This window comes from Acinonyx jubatus, chromosome C1, assembly GCF_027475565.1.
Source record: "Acinonyx jubatus isolate Ajub_Pintada_27869175 chromosome C1, VMU_Ajub_asm_v1.0, whole genome shotgun sequence".
NCBI lineage: Eukaryota > Metazoa > Chordata > Mammalia > Carnivora > Felidae > Acinonyx > Acinonyx jubatus.
This window is the reverse complement of record NC_069381.1, coordinates 61,995,687-62,017,824: the sequence shown is the minus strand read 5'-3', so window position 1 is coordinate 62,017,824 and position 22,138 is coordinate 61,995,687. Positions and strand designations below refer to the sequence as shown.

General features: G+C 37.3%; 1 protein-coding gene across 11 annotated transcripts in view; it reads left to right on the top strand.

The window, feature by feature from the left end:
* Positions 1-22,138, top strand: part of SLC44A5 (solute carrier family 44 member 5) — a 369,855-nt gene that overhangs the window by 258,165 nt on the left and 89,552 nt on the right. For all 11 annotated transcript variants that reach the window (XM_053214248.1, XM_053214252.1, XM_053214253.1 and 8 more), the window contains one exon: positions 8,544-8,617. In XM_053214248.1, coding sequence (XP_053070223.1) covers positions 8,544-8,617 — 74 coding nt within the window. The remainder of the gene's footprint in view (positions 1-8,543; positions 8,618-22,138) is intronic.

Genomic DNA, 22,138 nt, shown 5'->3' with positions numbered 1-22,138 from the left:
TTTAGCTTAGTCTAACCCCTTGGTCTAGGTTATAATAAATGGAAGATAGTTGTTCTGAGGATGTACAAACAAAATTCCTGTAAGTCTACAAAGATTAGAGGGAACTCTTACGTCAAAATTTCATGAAGGAGGTGGTGATATTTGAAATGAGTTGAAGGACGGAATTTTAATTTTAAAAAATTTTACATTTAATTATTTTTTACATTTCTATTCACTCATTTGATACCATATTAAGCTTATTCCTAGAAAAATCTTAAATTCAAAGAATATGTGACACTGAACAAATATATTCCTGTATATTGTGACCCAGCAGTGATTATGTTTTACATGCTATAATTTTTTATGGTAAGAACACTTAATATGAAATCTACCCTCTTAACAGATTTTTAAGTGCTCAGTACAAAATTGTTAAATGTAGGCACAATGTTGTACCACAGATCTCTTATATCTTATCATCTTGTGTAATTGAAATTTATACCCATTGAACAGCAGGTCCTCATTTTCCCCTCCCTCCAGTGCCTGGTAACTACTGTTCTACTTTCTATGAATTTGACTACTTTAGGTATCTCATATAAGTGGAATCATCAGTATTTGTCTTTTTGTGATTGGTATATTTTCCCTAGCACAGTGTCCTCCAAGTTCACCCATGTTTATCCAAAAGAATTGAAATCAGGGTCACAAACAGGTATCTGCACTCCCATGTTCATTGCAGTATTATCCATCATAGCTAATATGTACAAAATGTAATGTCCATTACCAAATGAATGAATTTTTTTAAATGTGGTACACACACACACACACACACACACACACACACACACACACACAAATGGAGTATTATTCAACCCTAAAAAAGGAAAAGAATCCTATCATGAGGGATTTTGTAGATGGGTTGGAGATCCACACAGGGACACTTTTGTGGGTAAAAGGGAGCACTGATAATGGTTACTCCAGGACTAAACCCTGGCTGTTCCATGCAAATTTGGACATATGGGTTATTCCAAGAGAAGAAATCTAAAGGGGCATTAGCAGAGAACCCTGAGTATAGTCAAGGGAGAGTGCATGGGTGTACTCAATGAATGAAAAAGCCCAAGTTGGTTGAAGCACATTGAGAGGAATGGTGGGAGATAAAGCTAGAAAGATAGTGTGGGGCTTGAATTAGGATTGAACTTGTAGGTTCTTAAACATAAAGCCAAGACATTTGGAAATTACTAAATAGATGGTGGAGAGGTACTGCCATTTTTTAAACAATAAAATGACATCATCACATAACAGTGATGATCAGTGATGTGCAGACTGAATTGGATCAAGCAGAGACTATATGCAGGAGTCCAATTAAGAGACTACGGCAATAGCTTGAAGAGAAGATCAGAGAATTTGGACGGAATCCAGGTAGCAGGAATAGAAAGGAAGGGGTAGATGAAAGACACACCAGAGAAAAGGAGTCAAGAGAATTTTTCAATTGAATATAAAAGATAAGCTAAGAAAGGGAAAGTCAAAGGAAACTCCCAGGTTTTAAATTGAGGTTAATATAGACATAGTATATTTGTGGGTTCCAGATAGGAAGGATGGGGATATCTGCAAACACATAATACAATTGGGATCATATTCTTCATATTGCAATTTGGAAAAATAGATATGTTAGAAATGGTATTTCTGTAGTTTAACTTTTGAAAATACTTTTACACCAGGGCAGCTCAATCTGAATAGGGTTTTGAATAGCTTTCTGATAAATGTGAAAGTGAGCATCTTGTTTTGAAAAAGTTGTTCTTTGATTTGGAGGTAGGGTGAGGGAGAGACTTGGGGCATATTTCTCTTTAACTATTCTTTCTTTCTTCTTTCTGGGACCCGGTGGGATGCAACACATTTTAGTTTAGCACAATGGTTCTTAGTGCTTTCTATGAAAGTAAAAATGAATCCACCTGAGGTATAGGTACAGCTATGAGAGGTCTCTAGCTAAAATATGATTCAGAATGATTTTCAACCATGAGCTGGTATCACCTAGTTATTTCTATAACTGTCTTGAGAATCTTAAAATTATCCAAATTAAATCTTTAGTTTTTAAAAATAACTCATTTCCCGTGGTTGACTTCGAGTTTCAAGACCAGAAATGATACAGAAACTATAACAACAGTAGAACAGATCAATGAGACCAGGAGCTGGTTCTCTGAAAAAATTAATAAAATTGATAAACCCCTAGCCAGACTTAATCAAAAAAGAAAAGAGAAAGGACCCATATAAATAAAATCACAAATGAGAGAGGAGAAATAACAAACACCACAGAAATACAAACAATTATCAGAGAATATTATGAAAAATTATATGCCACCAAATTGGACAATCTGGAAAAAAATGGAAAAATTCCTAGAGACATATAAACTATGAAAACTGAAACAAGAAGAAATAGAAAACTTCAACAGACCGATAATGAGCAAAGAAATTGAATCAGAATCAAAAATCTCCCCACAAACAAAATTCCAGGCTCAGATGGCTTCCCAGAGGAATTCTACCAAACATTTAAAGAAAAATTAATACCTATTCTTCTCTAACTGTTCTTAAAAAAAAAAAAAAACAGAAATGGAAAGAAAACTTCCAGTCTCATTCTGTAAGACCAGCAATACCCTTATTCCAAAACTGGACAAAGACCCCACTAAAAGGAAGAACTACAGGCCAAAATCCCTGATGAACATGGATGGAAAAATTCTCAACAAGATACTAGCAAATTGAATCCAACAGTACATTAAGAGAATCACTCACCACGAACAAGTGGGATTTACTCCTGGGTTGCAAGTGTGGTTCAATATTCTCAAATCAATCAACGTGATACACAATATTAATGACAGAATAAGAACCATTTGATGCTCTCAATAGATGCAGAAAAAGTATTTGACAAAGTACAACATCTATTCATGATAAAAACCCTCAACAAAGTAGGGATAGAGGGAACATACCTCATCATAAAGGCCACATGTAAAAAACCCAATAGCTAATATCATCCCTAATGAGGAAAACCTGAGAGCTTTTCTTCAGGATGTCCACTCTCACCACTGTTATTTAACATAGTACTGGAAGTCCTAGCCTCAGCAATCAGACAACAAAAAGAAACAAAAGGCACCCAAATTAGCAAGGAAGAAGTCAAACTTTCACTATCTGCAGATGACATGATATTCTATATAGAAAACCAAAAAGACTCCAAAAAAATTGCTAGAACTGATACACTAATTTAGTGAAGTCACAGGATATAAAATCAACACACTGAAATCTTTTGCATTTCTATAGACCAATAATGAAGCAGCAGAAAGAGAAATCAAGGAAGGAATCCATTTACAAATTGCATCCAAACCCACCAGATACCTAGGAATAAACCTAACCATAGAGGTAAAATATTTGTACTCTGAAAACTAGAAAACATTTATGAAAGAAAGTGAGGAGGACACAAAGAGATGGGAAAACATTCCATGCTCATGGATTGGAAGAACAAATGTTATTAAAATGTCTACACTACCAAAGCAATCCACATATTTAATGCAATCCCTATCAAAATACTAAGAACATCTTTCTCAGAGCTAGAACAAACAATCTTAAAATTTGTATGAAACCACAAAAGAACCCCTAAATAGCCAAAGGAATCTTAAAAAGAAAAACAAAGCTGGAGATATCATGATTCTGGACTTCAAGCTATATTACAAAGTTGTATTGATCAAGACAGTATGGTACTGGCACAAATACAGACATATAGATCAATGAAACAGAATAGAAAAACCAGAAATAGACCCACAACCATATGGTCAACTAATCTTTGATGAAGCAGGAAAGAATATCCAATGGAAAAAAGTCTCTTTAGCAAATGGTGCTGGGAGAATTAAACAACAGCATGCAGAAGAATGAAACTGGACCACTTTCTTACACCATACACAAAGATAAACTCAAAATGGATGAAAGACCTAAATGTGAGACAGGAAACCATCAAAATCCTAGAGGAGAACACTGGCAGCAACCTCTTTGACCTTGGCCACAGCAACTTCTTACTATACATGTCACTGGATGCAAGGGAAATAAAAAACAAACTATTTGGACTTAAGATAAAAAGTTTCTGCATAGTGAAGGAAACAATCAAGAAAACTAAAAGGCAACCTTTAGAATGGGAGAAGATATTTGTAAGGGACATGTCTGATAAAGGATTAATATCCAAAATCTATAAAGAACTTACCAAACTTAACACCCTCACCAAAGAAATAACCCAGCTAAAAAATGGGAGGACATAAATAGACATTTTCCCAAAAAAGACATACAGATGGCTAATAGACACATGAAAAGATGTGTGACATCACTAATCATCAGAGAAATACAAATCAAAACTACAGAGAAATATCTCCTCACACCTGTCAGAATGGCTAAAATTAACAACATAGGAAACCAGCAGGTGTTGGCCAGGATGAGGAGTAAGGGAAACCCTCTCACTGTTGGTGGGAACGCAAACTGGTGCAGCCACTCTGGAAAACAGTATAGAGGTTTGTCAAAAAGATAAAAATAGAACCACCCTTATGATCCAGCAATTGCACTACTGGGTGTTTACCCAAAGGATACAAAAATACTGATTTGAAGAAATACATACACCCTGATGTTTATAGTAACTTCATAAACAATAGTCAAACTATGGAGAGAGCCCAAATGCCGAATGACTGGTGAATGGATAAAGAAGATATGGTGTGTGTGTATATACATGTGTATATGCACACACACAATGGATAATTACTCAGCCATAAGAAGAATGAAATATTACTATTTGTATGGATGTGGATTGAGTTAGTATTATGCTAAGCGAAATAAGGCAGAGAAAGACAAATACTTAGGATTTCACTCATAAGTGGAATTTAAGAAACAAAACAGATGAACATAGTGGGGAAAAGAGAGAGGCAAACCAGAAAACAGACCCTCAACTGTGGAGAACAAACAGAGTTACTGGAGGGGAGGTGGTTGTGAGGGATGGGTTAAATGGGTGATGGGCATTAATAAGGGCACTTGTGATGAGCATTGGGTGTTATATGTAAGTGATGAACAGCTAAATTCTACATGTGAAACTAATATTACACTGTACATTAAGTAACTGGAATTTAAATTAAAACTTGAAAAAATAAAAATAAAAACAACTCATTTCCTATAGAATACTTAGGATTATGACAGATGCCCTGAAATAAAAAGAGATGAACAATAAGATGCTACGACTTCTAAAAATTTAAATTAAGCTTCTGCTATGTTCCTCACAAAATGGTGCCCAAGTTATATTTGATATTTTGTCCAAATTCAATTTTCCAATAGTTTTCTATTTTTTTAAGTTTCTTTATTATTTATTTTGAGAGAGAGAGAGAGAGAGAGCGAGAGAGCGAGAGAGAGAGACAATCCCAAGCAGGCTCTTCACTGCGAGCACAAAGCTCCAAGAGGGGCTGTATCTCATCAACAGTGAGATAGTGACCCGAGCTACCCAGGTGCTCCCAATAGCTTCCTAAACAGTATCCCCCGCCCCCCCCCCCCGGACGGAGTATATGTAAGGAAAGGGAGAAAAGCATTAATGGGGAAAAATGGCAGGTAATTGTAATTTCCTGATTTTACACACACGTGGGCACACACCCACACCCCTATTTTAAGAGGAAATTTCTAAAATAACAGAGAGGTTCATGTTGAAAATGGCGGAGGCAGCTGGGTGCCAGATTTTGGGGCTGCTAGGTGGGTCCTGGGCATAGTTGAATGGGTCCAGGTGGAGTGGCAACCACAGTGATGAGGGTTCAGCTCGCCTGTGGAATGCCTTCACCTACTTTGTAGTGCTTTCTGGCATGGGATTGATAGTGCTGAACATCTTCCTGAAGTCACACCATGAGAGCACAAGAGAGCAGAGTTCTTTGTCACCTACTCCCATCTCCGCATCAGGTCCAAGCCCTTTACATGGGGAGATGGTAATTATACTCTATTTCATAACTCCTGACTGGCTATGAAGATGAATAAAGAGAACTTGGACCACTACCCAGTGGGGACCACAGCACTGGTCTGGACCATGACTCTGCACAGGGAGGAGAAAAGTATATGGGACCTTAAACTCAACTTCCTTAGTTGTGTTGAATGATGACCAGTATACTGATATTCCATCCCTTTGCTTTAGGAGGAGATAACTTAAATAAATAAACTGGACCATGAAAAAAACAAACAAAAACAGAAAAAAGGAAACAAATCACTACGGGAACAAATTCAGAAACAGGAATGTTTTATCTAGAAAAACTCTCCTGCTTTTTGAGATGAATTTTCTATTCATAATTTTCAGTTTGTTCAACATTCTTTTGTGTTTAAATAATATAAAATTAAGCAGTCTGGCCAGGGGGTATGGTTCACTCTTCCTCTAAATCTGTGTACCAGAAAAACAAAGCAGACTTGAATACATTATCCTCCCTGGTCTCAGAATATAATCCCCAACACCTGGAAGTGTGAATTATTGAGAAATGCTATTCCACTATGATAGGAACTGCTGGGGGATGGTTGTGTGGGCCTGGAGTAGTCCATGGTGCTGCAGCCTGTCCTTGGCACCAAAAAAAGAGAGAAACCATAGTGTAAAACCTAAACTGGGCCAAAACTCCAACTAATGCCTGTTCATCAGTGCCAGTAGCTGATGAGTATGGGTTTTAGTCTTAAAAAATTTCCTTTTGGTGTCTGCTTCTTTGTGCCTTGTCCTTTCAGATTGGTAAGTTTCCTACATTCATCTTTCTAGTATGTTTACCCTTCCTTGTGCTTGCGACATAGCATCATAAATATGTAACATTATCATGCTATGTAATATTAGTTTATTATAAAAAAGCATTATAGTACATATTATATATAATGTGAGTATATAGATATAAACATATTATAGATAAATAATTACAAGATGGTGGCCAATTTGGCTGATGCTTCTGGTCACACCCACTCTCCCTCTTCTTGGTAGTTATTATTAAACACAAAGGCTTTGACAACTCCAAGATTTCTAATTAAGGCACACCAGCGTTCTAATTTTCCCTCCTTTAGTTCCCTACCTGCAGGCATCACACTAATTTAACAACTGCTCTCAATTTAACAACCCCTCTGACAGGATGAAAACCTGATCCTGAACAGGGTATGTCGGAATTCATGTGAACCAGATACTCACCTCACCCCCAAGCAGGTTTTTGCTTTTCAGTGACTGTCAAAGAAAGAAAGCTAGAGCACCTGTTTCTTCCCTTTTTACTACTATTCTTATAATTCTTAGACAAAATGAAATTTAAAATTCCTGGGTTGTATTTGGATTTAAGCAAATGATAGTTTGTTTCTGGATTGAGCATGATTAACTTTCTCTATGAAAGATTTGTTTCCTATTGAGGTAATAGGAACATGTGAAAAAATTTTAGATATGGCTAACTTGAGGCTTTACAGAAAATTGAAATAATATTAGAATAAGTACTAAATTAAAAGGGTTAGGCATTGGAGACCTAGATATTTGGTTTACCTTACCCTCTCTCTACCTCTCTCTCATGGACCTTAAATAAGTCAACTCACCTAAAAACCTAAAGGTATCCTTAAGAAACTCACAATGTATGTGAATGCAGTAAAGGTATAGTAGGGCTTTATCAATGTAAGGTATTATTGTGTCTGTTACTCCTATTCGTCATTATTACTACCACCATCACAAAACATAGTGTGTAACTTCAACCTCCCTGTGCTAAAATATTAGAGCATATATCCATATGCCCTCAAGAGCCAGAAGTTTTTGCTATGAAAATTCTCATGTGCAACTTTTAATCCTCTCAAATAATTTAATCTTTTTTCTTTACGAATACATTTTTCATTAAGTTTTCAAGTAGAGAAGAGGTGTATTGTTTTTCACTTTCAAGCATTTGGCCTTCCAGACCACTTATAAGCTGAACAAGATATAATATTAGAAGTAGGAAATACTTTAGTTGAAAGAATTGAGCATCTCTACTGGATTTTAGCCTGATTTGTGATTCTTAGCAAATCACTGAATCTCTATCAAGCCAGATTTTCTCTAAACCTATTTTGACAATATCTAATTTATAGAATAGTTGGTAAAAGTACAGTTTTGAGCCATTTTGTTTTTTAATGCATTAGATACACTATTGTTAGTATAGTTGCACCTCTACACCCCATAGAAAGTTTGTGTAGTCGGTCATTTATTTAATAAATAGTATGCTTTAAATATGTGTATAGAAAGATAATGGAGAAAGGGAGAAATAGATGTTTTATATGTTGATGTTGTTATATTCCAGTCTCTAAAAATATCTTACAAATAAAGAAGCAAGAGAGAATAAACGTGAAGAATCCTGGGGAAACTTCTTTAATCATGGAGCTATGACCACTCCATTGCTAATGAAGTCTTTGATTACAGAAATACATCTGATATACCTTTCAGAATTACTGGGTATAAAATGGCATATCACAATTATTACTTTTCCCCTTTCCCATATTTGTTCACTAAATAAGATTTCATGTTGGATCGCTTTTAATTCTTTATTCCTTTTTGTTTTTAGGAGTTGTACAGATGTTCTGTGCTGCATAATCTTCATACTGTGCATTATTGGCTACATTATTTTAGGACTTTTGGGTGAGTAAATACGGGTATAGAAGATATGTAAAATTTGCTGATGAAGTAACTAAGTCAATGTCCCATTTTTAACATTAATCATTTTCTTCGCAAAGCCTTGTTATTATTGATTCTTGTCTTTTCTGGAGGAAATGTGCCTCACTAGTACTCATTGGGTAGCAGATTCAATGAATAATAAACACAAAGTAATTTATTCAAAGACAAACCCTAATTACTTAAGTAAGTACAATTATAAAGAAAGAAAAAAAAAGTTTATGGTTTCTTTTTAATCATTTTTACTTTTGAAATTCTGTTAAGCTGCTAATTATGTTCATGTTGCTGTTTACTAATATGTACCAAGACCTAGATTAGTTGAGATAATATATAAACTTTTCTTTTTATAAGCAAATTTAAAAGAAGGAACAATCATTAAGAATTTTACCACATAATTCATTGATGTTTAAGAAGTCTCATTGTCTTTGCCTACCAGAAAGAGACATTCTGTTGTTTACTGTTAGGTTAAAGATTTTTCTATGAAAGTGAAAATAAAGAGGATAAATATACAAATTATTTACATTTTTAAAAAACTAGCAGAGGATAGTGAATATTTTCTGTAAAAAGTTTCACAATTGCATGTAAATATATCACTATTTCCCTTTGAGACTTAAGTCCTGCCCCTTAGATGCTGACTTAGGAAACTTTAATATATTATTATTAGAGCAGGGGCCAGAAAACTTCATTAATTCTAGTACCAATAATGAATGGCCTAGAGTTAGTGTGGATAGAATGCATAAGTAGCTGTGCCTACATTGGAAACAATGGAAAATGCTCTTCCCTGTTCTTCAGTTTTATCTCCCAATAAGGGAAATACTTTGAGAATAGCAATTAATACTAATTTCCAAAAGATCATCTCAGTAATATTATGCAAAAGCTATACAGAATTGGAGAATTCAAAAAAGTAAGGCAGGAAGAAAAGTAGGGAGAGAAGAATAAAGGAGAATAAACCACAAAATTAAATAATGTTTTCTAAGACCTTCAGAAGATTGCTTGGTTATTTCTTCAGAGTATTTTAACTTGAAAACATTAAAGCCATTATAGCACAATACACAGTCTATAAATTGAATATTACAACATAAATTTCCTTACAGAATTAACAGAATTTTAGCTTCTCTAACTTTGGGACACATTTTTCTGATCTGATTTTTTTGGTTGTTTTTACTTTTTGTCATAGAATTGAAATTGGTTGCATAAGAGAAAGGAGTTGGAGCCAAGTTGATCTAGGGTTTGCTTGCATTATTTGGTGGACTTGGGCTGGTTTCTTAACCTCAATTTTCTCATCTGTGAAATATAGGAACACTACCTACTTTGCAGGGCTCTTGTGAGAAGTAAATGAAATGATATCCAGGTATACAAATAATAGTACATAATACTGCTAGGCAGTATTTCATTTGCTGCCATTGTGTATTCTAGTTGTTCTGAATTTTAAGAAATTGTTTTTAAATTAATTTATTATATCATCTCTCTATGGCAACCCATAATTTTGGTTATTAAAGTTTGAATGCACACAGAAACTTCACAAGGATCTCTTAGTTTGCCTGGAATCTTTCCATCAGGGGATCTTCTGGCATAACAAATAAGTCTCCTCCATATCTCAGAGCCAGTGTGTTGTAATCCACAGAGAAATGTGTTCTGCCCTTATATAGAACTGGGAAAGCCACTGCCACTCTCTTGTTGACACAGTAGTGAAAAGGGATGGGAGTGCACACCGTCATTCCCTCTGGAGCAAAATAAGAACTTTGCTTCTTTAAGATCTCCGGATTTGGTTTATAAATACCTTAATTAATATAAATAAGTTGGAGAATAAATGTTCCTCAATGAAAAACTGTGTTCAATACTGGATTTAGTGATTCTTCCACATTAATCCTGATGCCACTGATTAAAACGAATGACTCACAAAATTTACTGAATATATATGTATACATATGTGTGTGTATTTATATACTTTTCTCATTCCTGAACCACAAATAGTCTAACTAGTCTAAGATAAACTTACCTCTTCAGTCATGTCTTATATTGGATTTAAAGGAAGAACGGCAGAAAACGATTAGCAGAGGTTACCAGGAGTGTGAAAAATTTTTTGGCATGAAAGAATATATACCTTCACCTGAGGAAAGATGATGTTATCTCAGTCACACCAATATTTTATAAGTAGTGTGAAAATCAATAAAAGGAAATATTTTTTAAAAAATTTTAACGTTGATTTATTTTTGAGAGAGACAGAGTGTGAGTGGGAGAGGGGCAGAGAGAGGGAGATGCAGAATCTGAAGCACGCTCTAGGCTCTGAGCTAGCAGCACAAATGTGGGGCTTGAACTCATGAACCATTGAGATCATGATCTGAGCCCAAGTTGGCCACTTAACCGACTGAGCCACTGAATGCCCCAAGGAAATCTTGTTTAAGATGGAGTTGGGAGGCCAACAGAGGAGCTCTCATGCCTGCCACTCGTCAATGATTGCACAGCCAATGGGAAGAGAGGTACCCCCCAAGTCAGTAGGACTTTACTTATTTATTTTAAAAGATACAAGTGTTTTTATTTTATTTTTAAACTTTAATTCCAGTATAGTTAACATACAGTGTTATAGCAGTTTCAGATTTACAATACAGTGATTCAACAAGGTCAGTCCTGCTTTAGCTGCTACTTTACTATCCCTGCAGAAGGAAGAAAAGTCTCACCCCAGCAACAGCCCAGCCAATGAGAGACAGTCACAACTCAGCACATGAAAAGCCACTATACTTCAATTCCCAGGTTACTCCAGTTGAGTTTTTGATTATAATAGCCCTCTCAACTTCCTTTTTTGCCCTATTAAAGGAGTGTTCCTCTTCAGTTTTGTTGTAGCTTGCTCTGCTATTCCCAGGTAAACCTGTTTTTGCCGGTAAACCAACTGGCAGTTTTATTTTAAAGGTTAATAGTGGTTTGACATCTTTTGCCATTTTGTTAGATCAGGACCTTCTAAGGCATATCTTCCATCCATTTCTTTTCATAAGAAGTTTTACCATGAAAGAGCCATGTTTCTCACAAATTCAGCTGAGGAAAAAAACAAAAAAACAACCTGTTCTTTGACCTTTATGTGGAATATGGCCAGCTAGGTAACACTTGGATGCAACAAAGGCACTTGACATTCTGCTAATGAAAAGCAGAAGTGGAGTCTGGATAGAAGGTAATCACATCTCCTTGAAAGATCAAACTAACGTTTATGATAATAGCTCTCTTTTGTCCCACTTCACTGATGGTTGCTATTCAATTATTGTACTAGCTAGAAAAAAGAATTGGAATATTTATTATGCAAATTGTCCTTTGTTATCCTTGTGCTAACATTACGCAATAATAGCAGAATTTTAACATTTAATAAATTTTTCTTTTTCTTTTACTTCCTCTTTAAAAAAATTAATTCTAGTATAGTTAAAATACTAGTTTCAGGTGTACAATACAGTGATTCAATTCTATACATTACTTAGTGCTTATCAAGGGAAGTGTACTTTTAATCCCCTTCCCCTATTCCACCCACCTCCCCTCTGATAATCATCAGTTGTGTATAGTTAAAAGTCTGGTTGTTGGTTTTTTGGGTTTTTTTGTTTTTGTTTTTTTTGGTTTGTCTTTTTATTTTTCCTGTTTGTTTTCTTAAATTCCACATATGATCCAAATCATGGAATTTGTCATATTTCTTTTCTTTTCAAATGTATTTCCAGTTAAGTGTGTTAGTTCGTTGTGTTTACGTGGGATGCACCTGAAGTTAGGGTCCAAAGTTTGTGTTTGTTTTTGTTTTTCCGTCTTAGGGATAATTATCCCTGTTAGTTGAGATGCTAGGAAATTAACAAGAAAGTAAAATAATGTAAACAAGCCGAGAACTCTCGCCATGCTGTGAGAGGCCTAAGGCACGTGGAGAAGCCCTGTGTAGGGAACTTGATCAGCAGGCTCAGCTGAGCTCCCAGAAATAGTGTTTGCCATCAGCTTCATAAGGTTTTCAGATGATTGAAGCCCCTGGCAACATGTGACTGCATGAAAGATCTCAAGAGCCCCAGCTGAGCCTTCCCCAGATTTCTAACTGCTGAAATCATGAGCAGAATAAAATGGTTGTATTAAGCTAGTGGGTTTAGGGGTGTAAAAACAGATAAGCAGAACAAAATTTTGTACCTGGAAGAGGGACGCTACTTAACAAAACCTAAAACATGGGCATTGGTTTTCAAACCAGGGCATGTTCAGAAACCCAATGGATTTTGAGGAAACTGTCAGAGTTCGAAGGAAAGTGAGAAAAATGCAATTAGAAACAGGAGAGAAGGGCACCTTGTGACATAGTGTTGAAAGTTTGGCAGCATTGCTGCTCCTGCTGCTGCAGATGGTAATGTGGGAGGCAAGAAATGTACCTAATGAATTCAGTGATCTAGCTAAAGATTGTGCTTAGGAGAACCACCAGCTCTGAAGAACATCATCCACACCTGGGCCTTACTTAGGTGATGAGATCCAGACCCTGAGCCTGAGCCTGATTCTTTAATTGGATGAGGCTTCTGAGGACCTTGGGAGAGTATAAACGGATTTGATTGTGGAGGGAATGTAAACAGTGTGTGGCCAGAGGCTGGACTATAGTAGTTTTAATACATGGCTGTGACTTCTTTGCCCCTCTTTCTGCCAAGAGGTATGTGCCTGTGTCTCTTTCCCTTGAATCTGGTAAAGCTTAGGATTGCTTCTTTAATAGAGAAATGAACTAAGCCAAGTAAGACTAGTTAAGGGCCTTGACATGCCGGTGATGTATTGTTCATTGCAAAAGATTAAAGGAAGGTCATCATGGGTCCACTGGACCTCTCAGTAGGACTGAAAGTACCAAGTACAGAGAGGAGGAGGCTTAAATTCTTCATAATTCAGTCTTAAATCCTTCATAGGATGAGGTAGAAAATAAACAAAATAGCTAAGTTAATATCTAAATGTGGTCAAACTTGACTCCATCATTTCTGGTATTAAAGTATATGGGGGTAATAATACAGTCACATGTGTACTTTTCTATTCATTGCTTCAGGGAGTCCAGCATATCATTCCCTTCCCTGACTTGAACTGCCCCAAAATGCCCAGGAAGGTGAAGTCTTACTTCCAGTTTCTAGGTGGAGAGAGAAACCTTATAGTCTACTGGAGCTCTGACATTTTGTTGGTGCTATTTGGTATCATTTCTTAGTCAGTTACTCATCTGGATCCTTCTACTACTGTAGGGTTTCCTACACTAGGATCCAAAAATAGAGCTTTTTTTTAATGTTATTTAATGGGGTACCTTGGTGGCTCAGTCGGTTGAGTGTCTGACTTTAGCTCAGGTCGTGATCTCATGGTTTGTGACTTTGAGCCCCACATTGGGCTTGCTGCTGTCAGCGGAGAGCCTTCTTCGGATCCTCTGTTCCCCTCTCTCTGCCCCTCCCCCCACTTGTGCTCTCTCTAAAAACAAAAATTTAAGTAATCTCTACACCCCACATGGGGCTCGAACTCATGACCCCAAGATCAAGAGTCACGTGTTCCTCTGAGTGAGCCAGCCACATACTCCCCAAAATATAGCTTTTAAGTCTTTAGGTAGTGATCAGTCATTTCTCCTCAAAGCATGACTAGTGTCTGAATGCAGCCCCTACTCTTTTAGGCCCTTATGATGCCTAAGTACCAGCTCAGTCTCTGCCTTCAAGGCAGGTTCCCTTTTGTAGTATTTGAATTCCTTTTGGCCCTAAGACCTAATTCAAGGTCAGTCGTTTCCATCCTAAATTAAAATCTCAGGGAGAAAAGTTTGAGTTCTTCTTTCTTATAAAGAAAATTGATCCTCCCCAAACCAAGGAGTATAAAAAAAAAGGGAGAAACCATGTTTTCTTAACTGAGAGGTCACTCAACTGACCTTTTGAGGAACAAAAATAATTCCAAGGTGACTTTGATTCTGTCTATACATGGAAGCAATGAACAGTTCATCTTACTAATAAATAAGTATAATTAAATAAGTTATGCCTCCCCAGGTATCCTGTTATAGTTTGTGAGCTTGGTGGTAGGATCCTAATGTTCATGGTAAGGGGAAACTGGTGATGGGCAGTGGCTCTGATAGGATGTCCCACTATGTTTTTAGTCTACTTGGGAACGAAAATGAGCATGCCTATCTGATCACGGCTTGGAAACATTGTTTTAGCACAGGAAAACCATTTCTTCCAATAAAAAAGTAAGAAATATAAAGCATTCTAGTTCCCATATTTTATTTTTTTTAAGTTTGTTTATTTTGAGAGAGAACATAAAGGAGGGGCAGAGAGAGAGAATCTCAGGCAGGCTCTGCACTGCCAGCCTGACACAGGGCTCGAACAAAAACCTGTGAGATCATGACTTGAGCCAAACCCAAGAGTCAGGTGCTTAACCAATTGAGCCACCCAGACTCACCTCCTTTATTTTTAAAGTTGTTCTAGTAAGCTTTTCTTTTTTAAAAAAGTTTTCTTTTGGGGTGCCTGGGTGGATCAGTCGGTTAAGCATCTGACTTCGGCTCAGGTCATGATCTTAAGGTTCATGGATTCGAGCCCTGCATCGGGCTCCCTGCTGACAGTGTGGAGCTTGCTTGGGATTCTCTTTCTCTCCCTCTCTCTCTCCACCCTCCCCCATTCACACTTTCTCTCTCTCAAAAATAAACTTTAAAAATAAATAAATAAAAATTAAAAGTTTTTCTTTAAAAAATTTTAATTCCAGCATAGTTAACATACAGTGTTATATTAGTTTCAGGTGTACAATATAGTAATTTGACAATTTGATACATTACTCAGCACTCATCCTGATCAGTTTATGCTTAATGCCCTTCCCCTATTTCACCAATCCCCACCCTCCACCTATAACCATCAGTTTGTTCTCTGTAGTTGAGTCTGTTTCTTGGTTTGTCTGCTTTTTGTTGGTGTGGGCTTTTTTTTCCCACATGTGGGTGAAATTATAAGATATTTTGTCTTTCACTTATTTCAGTTAGCAGTATACTATCTATACCCATGTTATTACAAATTGCAAGATTTCATTCTTTTTTAAGGCTGAGTAATATTCTGTTGTGTGTATATATATCACTTCTTTATCCATTCATCTATCGATGGACACTTGGGCTGCTTCCATCTCTTAAGTTATTGTAAATAATGTTGCAATAAACATAGAGAAACATATATCTTTTCAAATTAGTGTTTTTATATTCTTTGGGTAAATACCCAGTAGTGGAATTACTGGGTCATATGGTAGTTCTATTTTTAATATTTTGAGTAACCTCCATAACCTGCATATTGTTTTCCGCAGTGGCCGCACCAGTTTGCATTTCCATCAACAGCGCATGAGAGTTCCTGTCTCTCTACATCCTAGCTAAGAAACTTGGTGTTTCTTGTGTTTTTGATTTTTGCCATTCTTACAGGTGTGAAGTAATATTTCATTGTGGTTTTGATTTTCATTTTCCTGATGATTAACGATGTTGAACATTCTCTCCTATGTCTGGTGGTCTACTGTGTATCTTTTTTGGAGCGATATCTGTTTATGTCTTCTGCACATTTTTAAATTGGATTGTTTGTTGTTTTGGATATTGAGTTGTATAAGATCTTTATATATTTTGGATACTAACACTTTATTGGATATGTCATTTGCAAATACCTTTTCTCATTCAGTAGGTTGCCCTTCAGTAGGTAGTTTTGTTGATTGTTTTCTTTGCTGTGCATACACTTTTTATTTTGATGTTGTCCCAATAGTTTATTTTTGCTTTTTAAAAAATTTTTTGAGAGAGCATGAGCAGGGGAGAGGGGCAGAAAGAGACAGAGAGAATCTTAAGCAGACTCCACGTTCAGCATGGAGCCCAATGTGTTTAGTGATAAATTCCTTTAACTTTTGTTTGGGAAATTTTTTATCTCTCCTTCTATTCTGAATGATAGCCTTGCTAGATAGAGCATTGTTGGCTACAGGTCTTTTTCTTTCAGTACATTGGTTTTGTTTTGTTTTTTAATAATTTATTGTCAAATTGGTGTCCATACAACACCCAGTGCTCATCCCAACAGGTGCCCTCCTCAATGCCCATCACCCACTTTCCCCTTTCCCCCAGCCCCATCAACCCTCAGTTTGTTTTCTGTATTTAAGAATCTCTTATGGTTTGCCTATCTCCCTCTCTGTAACTTTTTTTTCCTTCCCCCTTTCCCCTCCCCCCTGGTCTTCTGTTAAGTTTCTCAGGATCCACATATGAGTGAAAACATATGGTATCTGTCTTTCTCTGCCTGACATATTTCACTTAGCATAACACTCTCCAGTTCCATCCACATTGCTACAAATGGCCAGATTTCATTCTTTCTCATTGCCACGTAGTATCCCATTGTGTATATAAACCACATCTTCTTTACCCATTCATCAGTTGATGGACATTTAGGCTCTTTCCATAATGTGGCTATTGTTGAGAGTGCTGCTATAAACATTGGGGTACAAGTGCCCCTATGCATCAGCACTCCTGTATCCCTTGGGTCAATTCCTAGCAGTGCTATTGCTGGGTCATAGGGTAGGTCTATTTTCAATTTTCTGAGGAACCTCCACACTGCTTTCCAGATTGGCTGCACCAGTTTGCATTCCCGCCAACAGTGCAAGAGGGTTCCCGTTTCTTCTTTCAGCACTTTGAATATATCCTACCATCCCTTTCTAGGCTGCGAAGTTTCTGTGAAAAATAATTAGCTCATTGCCTTATAAAGTTTCCCTTGTATATAATTGTTTTCTTTTCTCTTGCTACTTCTAAAATTCTCTCTTTATCATTACTTTTTGTCATTTTAATTACTATATGTCCTGGTGTGGACCTCCCTTGGTTGATTTTTATTGGAGCTTTTCTGTGCCTTCTGGATCTAGATTTCTGTTTCCTTCTCCAGATTTGGGAAGTTTTCAGCTGTTATTTCCTCAGATAAGTTTTCTGCCCCCTTCTCTCTCTCTCTTCTTTCTGGGACCCATATAGTGTGAATGTTATTATGCTTGATGGTATTCCTGAGTTCCCTAAGTCTATTTTCATTTTGTATTATTTTTTCTCTTTCCTATTTGGCTCAATTGCTTTCCATTACTCTGTCCTCCAGGTCACTGGTTTGTTTCTCTGCTTCCTCTAGTCTACTATTTATTACATCTAGTATATTTTTAGTTTTAGTTATTGTTTCTTCATCTCTGATTTGTTCTTTTTTTATGTTTTCTATCTCTTTGTTGAAGGTCTCACTTAGGTCCTCCGCTCTTTTCTCAAGTCCATTGAGTATTTTTGTGACCATTACTTTAAATTCTCTATCAGACATATCTATTATTTATGTCCATTATATTTAGCTCCCTCACTATGATTTTGTCCTGTTCTTTTATTTGGGACATATTCCTCTGTCTCCTCATTTTGTGTAACACTCCATGTCTGTTTCTATGTGTTAGGAAAGTCTGCTATGTCTTTTGCTCTTGAAAGTAGTAGCCTTATGAAGAAGATGTCCTATAGTGCCTTGCAATGTGATGTCCCCTGTTCACCAGAACCTGGTGCTTCAGGGGTATCTCCTATGTGTGTTCCATGTGTCTTGCTGTTGTGGGTAAGCTGTGTTTGCCTTTAGTCCACTTATCTACAATGGTTCTTTGTTTGTTGTGGGCAGCATTTGGTTCCTATGGTGGTAGTGGGCCATTCTGGGGCTGCCATGTGCTTGAGTTGATTTAGACCAGGTATTTGCTAGAGCTGAGGTAGCACCAAACTGCAGGTGCTTTCCTTGTGTTGTCCCCTGAGAAGCTTTTGTTGGTAAATGGGGCTGTACTTGGACCAGATGTCTGCCCCCAGCCTCTTACTGGGGCCCCAATCAGTCTGGTGCATGTGGTTATCTTCCCCTCTCCTTGGGTTAGGAGTCACTTTGGAGTTGTACTAGCCCCTCTGGGCTGCTTGCACTCTGCCAGGCTTGTGACATTGCTTTGGGTGTTCTCTGCTGAAGGGAATACTGGAAGCACAGGTCTACAGGTGAACGTGGGGGCAGAGTGTGTGGGTACCAGCAGTGTCCTCACCGGTCCGCTTCAGGAGTGGACCTTCAGCTGCCTGGGGGAATTTCTGCTGAAGCTGTTAATGGATGGGACAGATCTGCAAAAGCCCACAGGGGCAGGCACACTGTTAGCACACTAGGTGGAAAGTGTTCAGGCTGCACTAGTTCCTGCAGGTGCCTGTGTATTTAGGCTGGGAGTGGAGGAGGGACATGTCACCTGCCAGCTCTGTTGTTCTTAGAGAAGTCTCCCAAAGATCCCTGCCCCTCCAGCACAGGCTCTGATATTAGTAAATACATCTCCATCCCCTGTACCCCAGGCATTTTTAAAAAGTGCTGCTTCTAGGGACGCTTGGCTGGCTCAGTCAATAGAGCATGCAACTCTTGACCTTGCGGTTGTGAGTTTGAATCCCACGTTGGGTGTAGAGATTACTTAAAAATAAAAATCTTAAAAAAAAAACTACTTCTATATTGTATTTCAGAGTTGCTATTTGTTATACTGTTTCCTTAAGGGTGGGGACTCTGGTTTATCATCCTTTGGCCCTCCTAGAGCCAAGCAGCTGATTTTGAAGTTCCAAATGTTAAGCCCCATGATAATAAGACCTTATGAAATTAGGCCCCTATGGTTTTCAAAGCTAAATATTATGGGTATTCATATTCAAAGTGCAGGCCCCCTGCCTGGAGTGGAAGGTTCTGTTTTTCTTTCTTCCCTGTGCGCATGACATGCATCCCTCCCATGGGCAGTCATGTGGGTCCATTTAGCTCCCCACTGTGTTTCTGCCCTTCCTATATTTTCCATGTGGCCTCTTCACTACATTTAGCTATGGAGAGTCTGCTCTCCCAGTCTTTCGGTAGTTTTCTGGGTTTTTACACTGATGTGGATGTTATCTGGTTGTATCCATGGAAAGAAGTGAGCTTAGGGTCCTTCCCATCCTTTTCCCCAGAAGTCAAGTAAGCTTTTATCAATGAAAAATCCGTTGTGTCAACCAGAACCAGTATTAAATGTCCTTTTTCATTCTTTACAAATACATAAACATTTATTAAATAAACTATATACCTATACTTCCTTTTTTTTTGGAATTCTTTATCTTACGAAAGGAAAGACTTAGTTTTGACTGTTACTTGAATAGATTTTTTTAGCATTGAGTGAGATTTATTTCTGTTTGTTTTATTTTGCTGAATGCATGCATTCCAGATCTTTGCAGGTGGAATATGGTTAGCATGAGAGAGACTGATTTGTGTTCAAGGACATGACCCTAAACTCACCATTGGGTGGAAGAGGCCACCTGTGAAATGATAAACACATTTTTCTTATCCAGGCAACTGGATACAGGGCTGCTTCCAAAAATGTTTCTACAGCAGAAGTGTCATCAACACAGATTTTCAAATTCGGTATCATGTGTCCTATTATCTGCTTCATTGCATTTGTAAATTGCTTGTGTTAAAAAGCCATAAGCACAATTTGGCAGGCCTGTTTCTCACATATTAAAACAGTTAAAATGTACCTTTAAGGGATACAAAATAATGATTTGAAAGCCAACATTCCCAACCAGCAAGTGTTTAGGGAATGTCTTAGCTGCCCCAAACAGATTTGCAGTTAATTTTTAAGTGTCAGTGCAAGCAGTTGGTCTAATCACATTTTCTCCTTGACAGAGGGCTTTTTAATGGCTGCAACTTCTGACTCAGCCCTAGAGCACAACAGGAACATGCTTTGCAAATGTTGAAATTGAGAGCTAATACTAGATAATAATGCTTGCTCCTGGTACTTCAGTAACATACATTTCCTTGATAGGAGTGAAAGATAATTTTCTTGAGTAAAATTTTCACCCATCTTTTACCAACCTTTGCTTATCTGCTATGAATTACTCAAGTAGTATTTTACAAATAATTTCTCCTCTGTTTCTCTTATATACAACAACCCCACCCCCACCCCTCTCCCCCACACACACAAATGTATCTGCTTAGCTAAAAGTGGTCTTTTGAAGTTATTTCTAAGACAGTGAGAAAATTAGGGGATGATTGATCTAGATTTGTATCGATTGCTATATCACTTTGTCATTTGGTTTTATTCACCAAAATAACCCAGACAATTTAATTTTAGAGCCTGTGCTCTTAACCACCATACAATATTGACTTTTATTTAATGAAGAGGGTGATGAGGATTCTTTGTAAGTAATAGAGATTACTAAGAGGAGGTCAGAGCAGAACCCCATGATATTCTCCTAATGCTTTTCTCTCCTTCTCTTCCCCTGTTAATTTCACACACTGGGCTTAAAACAGCAAGTGTCAGAAGAGTCAGTGGGAAGTGGGTATTCTTTTGCAAGCAAAAACAATGAATACTCTAACAGTTTCATCTTAACCACGTGAGCCTGAGTATGTGTTTACTCTGCGGCAGTGTCATTGTTTACATTCAGTGGTTGTTTGCAAAATTAGCCTATTAAGTACACACTAAAAAGAGGAGCGGTTCTTTATGCTAATCGATACATAGATTTGGGTTTTTTCCTTTAGTTAGTGCTTGTCCTATAGAGTAAATAAAATGTCAGGCAGTATCTTATTCTTTGTTTTGTTTTGCTTTGGCCAGGAAGACCTCAAACGATTTCCCATGAAAAAAAGGTGTATTTGCTAGTAGATATTAGTGAATATTCCATGTAGCATTTTCAGATGTAATAAATTATGTCAATTTTCAGGAATGATGAGAGATCTTCCTTCATACAAAGTAAGGGTATGTTGCCAATTATGGAACTACAATTAAGCAAACACCAAGATGAGTGACACTGAATATATGGTGACCTTGACTTTTTCAAGGAAAATTTGAATAGGAAGAGAACAGCGCCTCTGCTATGGGTTGTATGCTGACTGTGACAACCTTATTATGCTAAAACCATCTCTCTGTAGTTCATTATAGAAAATAACCCAAGATACTGCCTGTCCATCCACATGTGACAGCCTGTGTATGCACCACAGTGTTTTCCTTTTCCTTTCTAGTACCCACCATGCCCTACCCCACACAGGGCCTTTTTCCATGTATCCCTCTAATGGAAGCCTCTTTGTGCCTCCATTAGTTTTTCAGGTCTCAGCTCCTGCATTACCTCTTCAGGGACATCATCCCCGACCTCTCTCATTTGGTCATTTGCTTCTATGAATCCCTGGCTTTGTGCCATTTATTGCTTCTTTGCAGTACTTGTCAGAATTGAAATTTCATGTTTGTGCAATTTATTCATTAAGATCTCTTTCCCCCGATAGACTCTAGGCTCCTCTAGCAAGAACCTTTATACAACCAGGGTCTAGCATAGTGCTGACACATAGTAGGTGCTGAAAAATATTTGTGGAATGAATGAAGAAAAGAACAAATAAATTTCTGTCCTCATTATTTCTAACTACTTCTTTACCTTAAAAAAGCAGAAAGACACATCTTCTAGTGTGAATCAAAACCTTAAACAGATCATGAATAGTGATAGGCAAACATCTAGAATAACTAGAAAAAGTATGTTAAGGTAAGCAGCTTAGAGTCGGTTTTGCTAATAAAGAA